The sequence below is a fragment of the Limulus polyphemus genome, unplaced genomic scaffold (genome assembly GCF_000517525.1).
Source record: "Limulus polyphemus unplaced genomic scaffold, Limulus_polyphemus-2.1.2 Scaffold4129, whole genome shotgun sequence".
Lineage (NCBI taxonomy): Eukaryota > Metazoa > Arthropoda > Merostomata > Xiphosura > Limulidae > Limulus > Limulus polyphemus.
In genome coordinates, this window is record NW_013669739.1 from 47,564 (window position 1) to 56,509 (window position 8,946).

At 32.5% G+C, this 8,946-nt stretch overlaps 1 protein-coding gene across 1 annotated transcript in view; it reads right to left on the bottom strand.

Annotated features, from left to right (window-relative positions):
• Positions 1-8,946, bottom strand: part of LOC106470635 (mediator of RNA polymerase II transcription subunit 13-like) — a 61,373-nt gene that overhangs the window by 25,851 nt on the left and 26,576 nt on the right. Inside the window, 4 exon segments of the mRNA XM_022399263.1 lie at positions 1,935-2,568; positions 4,712-5,165; positions 5,471-5,656; positions 8,372-8,517. Coding sequence (XP_022254971.1) covers positions 1,935-2,568; positions 4,712-5,165; positions 5,471-5,656; positions 8,372-8,517 — 1,420 coding nt within the window.

Consider the following 8,946-nt stretch of genomic DNA (forward strand, 5'->3'; position numbering starts at 1 on the left):
ATGTTATGGTCACACAAATAACGAGGAACAGTATCATATGAAGCACTTACTAAACATTCCATATACATGTTATGGTCACACAAATAACGAGGAACAGTATCATATGAAGCACTTACTAAACATTCCATATACACGTTATGGTCACACAAATAACGAGGAACAGTATCATATGAAGCACTTACTAAACATTCCATGTACACGTTATGGTCACACAAATAACGAGGAACAGTATCATATGAAGCACTTACTAAACATTCCATAATCTTCAGTAAGCTAAAGATACAAAAATACAATGTTTGATTTCATTTGATACAGAGTATGTCACATTCTTGGTGTAATCACTATTGTTGTTTAAGTGCTTCATATAATTACATGTTGTTCTTCATAAAGAGGAATATTTTCACTAACATGATTCTCATCAGAAACGAGAAAAAAAAAAATGCGGTAAAACTGGACTTTTCTTATTGGACACTCATTTTGAGCAGTCAGTTTTTGGTATGTTTACATCTGCACATCCAATATAAAGTATTTCAATTGTGAATTTTTGTGTGGATATATCATCCGTCAATCAAGAAACTTCACATGTTACTGTATGGACTCTTTTTATCTCTTGCTCAACAGAGATAACACATCGGGGTTTTATTAGAAAAAGTAATTTGTAAGGTGAAAATAATTATCGACAAATCAAGAAAACAATACAGAGAGAAACGGTATAGAGTATACGTCTGTTAACATGACGATGATGGTTAGCTTCATCTATTAAATTCTGCAAGTTTACCAACAGTTTGAAATGAATATTGATTAAAAGGGTTTTTACTACTTGTTAACATATTTTTTTCTTAATTCTACTCTACGAATACCAGTGGGTTAAAGTGCACGTCACAACCTGTTTTGTTTTTTTCTGTTGCATTTAAAATCTTATTATACTACTTTACTATCCATGCATTTTAATAAACTTAATATCAAACATAGCTTATAATTCAAATGTTTATATTATCTAAGTTTTAGTTTCTTAATTTCAAAAGGAAATATTTGAATTCTCAATCTTGACTTGTGTAATGTGCCACACTTCTACTCCGAATTGCCCATTTCAGATTTTTTTCTACCCTTTTATTGTTTTATGAGTGTCAAAGTAAATTACAAATACATACTATAGATATTGAAGAGTCAAAATGTGAAGATTGGAACCTTCAATCTTCTTGCTTTACTTAGATATAAACATCATCAAACCCACATGACAACCCTCTAATAAAAAAAAATCCAATAATTTTCTCTCTGATATTACCATTGGATTATTCATCAACCAAAAGAAACAGTAAGCCTTTTTACTTATAAGATCAATTATATGTGTTATTTCATTTTCCTGCAAATAGCTATTTAGTTCTAGCTTCACTGTTTGCCATCCTCATGTTTTAGCTCAACCAGCTAAATGAATTTCTTTAGCCTACTTATAACTTACTAAGAAAATTAGTTAAATTATATTGGTTTTGTATAATTAATACTTGAAACCGTCAGTATTTGGTGAAACTCCATAACTACAGAACTGAGGAACATCAAGACAACTGTACGTTTCACAAATATGTCATTTATTCTTGACCCTGGTTTCACCAGATGATGCCTTTAGTGGAGAAAACATGGTTGTGAATAAATAATATATTTGTGTAATGTACAGTTGTTTTGTTTTTCCTCAATTCTGATACTAGTTTTGGGATATTCTATTTTAGTGCATGTTTGTTTTATGTTCTAAAACACGTATTTGAGATAAACAAAAAATGCTTTACACCATTCTCTCTCTTGCAATACAAAAAGAACCCAAGTTTTGAATAAATAAAGACCAATTTTTGTTATGTATCAATAATTAAATTAATATAGAAAAAAAAATATGAAATGTCCCAAAATAAATTTATGAAAAATGCATAAGATGTTTTACTAACTTGATCAGTTTGAGGTTTCTCCCTCCCGCTACAAGTATTGGCAATGGGGTTTGTAACTGCGGGGCTATGAATATGAGCTACTTGGTCCTGAGATTCTAATTCTTCCTTTATATGTGGAGGGTGAGGAGAAAGGGTTGGCATTGTTGGGTCCTGAGAACTCGGGCCTTCGAGCAGACTTGGCGTGGGGGTTCCAGGGTGAGCAGAATCTACAGATGAGGGCTGAGTAAATGTGGTGTGAGGTAAAGTTCCAGGAGTGGATGGTGCCAGACCCCCAGATCTGTAAGTAAACATACTATTTGAACTGGAAACAACTGTCATGGTTCCAAAACCACCTGATGGAGTTCCTACAAATCGAGATATTAAACAATTGTCTAAATCCCCGGTAGAAAGTCCTTCCAGGAGTTGACTGCGCCGATGAAAAGGGACTGTTCCTCTCGTAGAACGTGACTGAGTTCTTTCTTTATCGTATTTCTCTCCTTTTCGGGAAGCACTGGCAGTAGAAGGGCAAGTCAAAGTTGTTTTCCCAGCACTCTCTCCATCAGTAGTTGTGAAACCTTGATTTAAAGGATTTACTGAACTGCTACTTCCCAGTCCCGACTTGGTACAAACTCCACTCCTTCCTTTATTCTTACACCTACAGTCATAAGGTAGATGAGAAAACTATAATGTTAAATTACTTACAATATCAGCCTAGTTTATACATTTGGTACTGAATGGGTGATCTAGTCCAGTGGTTCCCCAACTTTTGGTAATCGCAGACCAGTAAAAATTAGAAATACATTTTTGGGGACAGACATTCCAAATAAAACATCTGTTAATTACATAATAGTATATATACAAAAAAAAACCAATTCCGAAAACAAAAAGAAAAGGTAGACTTAGGCAGCTTTTAGTCATCAAATATTGAAAGAAACTTAAGCAAGTGTCAGTCCTCTCCACAGGGAAGACACCTTGCTGACCAGTAAAAATTAAGTCAAGGACCGGAGTTTGGGAAACACTGATCTAGTCAATATATCAAAAACTTTATTAGTTACAATTTAAGTTTTATCAGTAAAATCATTTACTAAAATAGCTCTATACATATACACCAGAGTTCCACATAACTCATTTCGTTATGTATCAGGTAAATCAGAAAAAATACCTTAAATGATAGAAAAAAAATATGATATGTTTAACTACCAGACAATATCTATGAAATAAGTATGGGCAATTGAATTAATTAATAGGTTACTTATGAGCATAATTAGTGTCACGTAAAATAATCAATTCACCAAAATTAAAATTAAATCAATTAGTGTCACGTAAAATAATCAATTCGAATTGATTATTTTACGTGACATTAATTGATTTAATTTTAATTTTGGTGAATTGATTATTTTTGAGACATTAATTGATTTAATTTTAATTTTGGTGAATTGATTATTTTAAGTGACATTAATTGATTTAATTTTAATTTTGGTGAATTGATTATTTTAAGTGACATTAATTGATTTAATTTTAATTTTGGTGAATTGATTATTTTAAGTGACACTAAATGATTTAATTTTAATTTTGGTAACTATCCAAGTTTCATGTGAGAATAACTAATTAACTAAATGTAATCATTTAATGAGCCCAACAACTAATCGACTATCAAGTTCCTTTAATCACGCAGCTCTACAAATAAGCAGTAGTTCTTAACTCTTTTTCCAACTGATGAACTTTCAGGTCACCGAGTGCACACTCACAAATCAATTTTCAAAATCTAATTCAACAAATAAATTCTAATTCTGTTATTCAAACAACCACAGAACCGATGTTGCTCACCTAGTTTATTTCATTAAAAAAAAACATTTTAAAACTTTTATTTCTGTCTTGTGAACTGTAAACATCAAATCTTCAATCTCTTTTAATTTTTTCTAATTTTTAAAATTTTTAATTTTAATCTCACATTTATTTCTTTTAATCAAACTTCAGAATTTATGGTTAGGGCGACATTTATGTTTATATTAATTTCATTTATCTAGAGGTGAATTTAATACCATATTTTCTGCATCACCTGGAGGAACATTGAGAACTTAGATTTTAGTTCTTGGTAACGTTTCTGTGTTATATTATATCCTTGAAAACTACAGGAACACTCTTTTAAAGCAAACAGATAAAGACTTTGAGACTCAGTATGGTAAGCTATTACCTGCAAACCTTTTTTTGTTGAACATATTGTTATCTTTGTTGTATTTAAACAACACACAAATACATGAACTCTATTCATTATTTATTAAAAACAAACTATAATTATTAGATTTAAATTGATCGCAACCAGAAATATTACTGCCAAAGTATAACCCTCCCACATTTGATAAAGGTAACAGTGTTGTTACACTTGCCACACTGAAAGGTGAGCTCATCATTGACAGGTAAATCTTTACGTTCTTGTATAATTTACGACTGGCTTCCTCTGGCAAAATAAGTTATCAAAAGACACATACTGATGAATATCAGACAAGTAATTAAATATATAAAGTGGAAGTATTTGTATTGTTTTTTTTTTAAGTTTCAAAGCAAAATTTCAGGCATTTCACAGCCTATAAAAATGGTACAAATGCTGGATCAAATTTCATAAATTTTGTTCTCGGAAAAAAACATTATTTAGAAAACGTGTACAAATTCAGTTATGTATTTCCACTACAAGATAAAAAAAACAAAAAAACAGGAAGATTGATGATATCCCTGTAGTCAAGGGAAAGTTAATTAGCAAAGGCAAAATGCAAATAAAATAAATTTAAAATGTAGATTACCTATAGCAGGAACAGTCCAACCTCTCACAGGGGTCAGAGAAGTTCCAATGACCAACCATGTCTTCCACCCCAGAGCTTTCTGCTGGAGGTGCCACGGGCCTCACAGGATGGAAAGTTGTACTGTCTTGCCAAACCCCTGCTCGCAAATTGTATGTGGTAGAGAGCTGAGGACTGACAGAGACAGAAAATTGTGGCTGGGATACTGTTGGATTTAACGAAGTATGTTTCGTGGCAGATCGGTTTCCTATCCAAGCTGAAGGCTCACGAGGGGACGTTGGAGGAGTCAGAACACCACCATGGAAACCAGACTTTACGGACGGCTGTGCAGCAGAGTGAAAGCTGGAAGCAGTACTTGCTGAGCCATGACTTACAGAAGCTGAAAGTCTCGACAACATGGCTTCTTCTGTATCAGTGGTTAAGACATGGGAAGTAGGGTACTTCATCTTAACGCCACCTGAAATACAACATTCATAACCCTCTTTTGCAGCATGTCTGACAAATATCACTAAAGTAAGTACTCAGGGGAAAAAAATACAATGTCTAACATGTCTAGATTCATGAAAATACGACAAACATTTGGGTATTTATTTGGGTTTTTTTAAAGACTGAGGTTTAATCATAAAATATACATTCACTTAGAATACTGTAACAATATAAACATTAACAAATATATTACAATCTTTAAAGAAAATTTTCAAATAATTTCAGATTTATCATTTCCAGATGTTTCAGAACCTATTTCTATGGATATAAACTCACCAACAGTCACTTCCACAGCACACGGCAGGGCATCATCATCGTTACTACGGTCCTTGCTGCTCTGATCCTTATTGGTTAGCGGGTAAAATTGTCTCCATTCTCCAAGCAGTCTCCGAGATCCAGAATCGGTTTCTTTGTAACTCTGTCCAGTCAAAGTTCCGGCCATACCATATGGGCTCAAAATAACTGAAAGTTTGTAAATGTCTTTCTTAGTACTTCGGTTCATTGCAACAGTATCTTATTACAGACGAACTTCTCAAGAATCATCATAATAAATTATTCACAGTAATTGTATTCATTTTTTTATGCTCTTTATAACTGTTAAATGAAATGAGGAAAAGATAGTGAAACGGAAAAAAAGTATCATGATTAATTATTCTATAATAATGGGATTTCAAATTTTGTGGATGTACAATCTCAAATTAGAGAACTTAAACCATTTCAGGTTTTACTTTAACATCCCGTGGAATTTCACACTCTTGATCCAAACTATTATTTTTTACACAAAATATCTTGCAAAGTACAATAAATATTATTCACGTGTGTGTGTATATCTCCTAGTGGTTATTTTTTTGGCCTGAAAAAAAAGCAGGACTGAATTTAGTAGTAGCATAAAATGCACAAGGTCTTATGAACTCGTGCCAAAGCACAGAATAAGACATACAATTTTGCATCATAACAAAAACACACACACACACAGGCAACAACTAATCTGCTGTAAACTGATTAGACATTGCATAATCAAGAGAAAAATCAGGTACTAAGTTTCATATCGAATAAACAATTAATGTTGTTATAGTTCACAATTACACAGGCCTGTGATGGTTATACTGTCTTAAAATTTTTACATGTTCTACGGTAATTCCTGTACGCTGAATCCGAAAATGGTATCCATTTTTCTCGATCACGTACAGATTTTTCACAAAACCTTATATGTACTTTTACATAGGTGGATCATTTTCAATGAAATCGGGTCACATTTTGTTGTGCTTTAAAATGTTGACAACCACTGGCTATAGATTTCTGTAGACCACTAGCGACGTGAGAGTCTTTCACTTAAATTATAGATAAAAGGCAAAATGTCAAGAAATAGATAATTAGATCCTCACTAAATCCCATAAACTATGTATTTTTTTTTCTCTAATTGCTCAAAGCCTACGCAGTCAATCTAGATAACTTGTTCAAGTTAAAAACTCTTACCGATAATATTTAACTACTAAGTTGCGACTAAGAAATGGTATCAAGAGAACAAATTTAACAAACTCAATCTGTAGATTTTTTTTTATACATCATCCAAACTTTAACCATCCTATCATGCCCATAATTCACGTACGTCCGTTACGTTTCGGATCGTGTTGACCCTAAGCAATTTCAAACAAGCTAAAAGAGAATGGAATTGATTAAATATTTTTCTTTATGTAGCCTTGAACTGCATCATAACATTGTAGAAACCAATTTCAGCGTCATCTTGATGCTGTATGAGACTTTTGGAATGAGAATGTAAAGTTAATTGTCAAAACCATAACCAACGTGTCAGACCAGAAAGGGATCTAATACTGTGTTTCTGACATCGTTTTATAAATATTTAAAAATAAATTGTTTGTTATCCTATTTGTTGCTCTGGTTTGACATCCAGTGCCTTGGAAGTTTAAATCTAGTAATTTGAAAATATAAAAATCTCTCAAATTAGTGGGAAAATAAGGTTTTATTTCTGTAACACTTCTTTGTCTTGATGTGCACCATCAAAATCTATTATTATAATACTCAGTTTTTGTGTGTCTTGAAAATGCATGTGCACCTTACTGTCTAAATGATTCACTTCAACAGATGTTAAAGAAAGGTGGATGTAAATATATTTTAGTAGACATTTTGTACGACAACATATTAAAAGCTTATCCAAGTTTTTAAAAAGGTCTAACGTTTGGCTGTAGAACAACATAAGTTTATTCATAGTATCAAGTATGGTAAAGTTTAGCCCTAACTAAACTAAAAAAAAAACATACACAAGTTACAGTGTTAACTTATCTCTTTATAGAATATAGGCCGTACTTAGTAAAAGCTTAACTAATGTTAGGCCTCAGACAAGTACCTTTATTGATTTTGGCATCTGCGATTTGAATTCCTTTGTATTATTTTAGAAATCCTGGATTTAATAATTTGGCTACAAATGTTTTGTGAGTCTGCTAGTATAATCATAGTTTACATCTTTGTGTTACCCCTACTGTTATGTTTCAGGACTATTTAACATGACGCAGTTACAACAGACACCTCTACCTGCTGACAAGTTTATTTTGAAGATCGGACATTTCCTTGACATCCAGCTGGTCAATTTATTAGATATTCATTAATACTAATTAACGTGTCACATGGGCTTTATCAAAAACAACAAAAGAAGAAATAACAGTTTTAAATTTCATATTTGTTTGTTTTTCATCGTTAATTACAAACCTACACAATGGGCTAACTATGCTGTGCCCACCACAGGTATCGAAACCCAGTTTTTAGCATTATAATCATTCAAACTAACTGTTGAGCCACGAAGAGGCTTTTATACTCGTATTAACTTTTACAATTATATGCATTGCTGGCTAAGCAGAAGCTGTATAAGTTACGCACTTAAATAACTTAACCATGAACATTAATAATGACCTTACGGCCATTTATGATTTTAATTAAAGACATCCTTCAACATCTAAACCTACAAAACCATTCACTATTCAATTGTTGAAGTGTTGGTGATGACTTCAACTGAAACTTTACTTTTCATGTATGTGCACAATTATCCCAAACTTTATATCTCTAGCCTAAACCATATAAAAACAATGATATCGTTTCAGCAGTTAATGTCATTAATTCTTCTGTTCAGTTTTTTTTTTAAGTAAGCCCTAGATCATCATTTACCTGGCAAACCAGAGTGGGAGCTCTGGGCGTGAAGGAGATGTTGTCTTGTAAGTCGATGAACGGCCGAGTGCTGTCGGACATCCACGGCCGTACAGACTGTACTTTCCCCATGAATAAAGAAATTAAAGGAAAAAGAGAACTGGATGCTAAAATCACAAAAAAATAAGTAAAATTATTATTCGCTGTCAACTGGTAGTAAACAATATATTTGAAAACAACTCTTATTCTTGGAGTAGTTTTCAAAAACAACAGATGAAAAACACTTATTTAGTGATGAATTCAAATTTGATGACGAAGAATGCACTTTGAGACTAATAATGTTTGGAGATGGCTTTAATGGGTAATGAAAAGAAAAACTTTAATATAACTTTAACGTAACAGCAAATGTACAACGTTTCGACAACGTACAACTTGTACCTGATGATGACAAAACCTTGTCGAAACGTTGTACATTTGCTGTTACTTAAACTTATATTAAAGTTTTTCTTTTCATTACCCATTAAAGCCGTCTCCAAACATTATTAGTCTCAAAGTGCGTTCTTCGTCATCAAATTTGAATTCATCACTAAATGAGT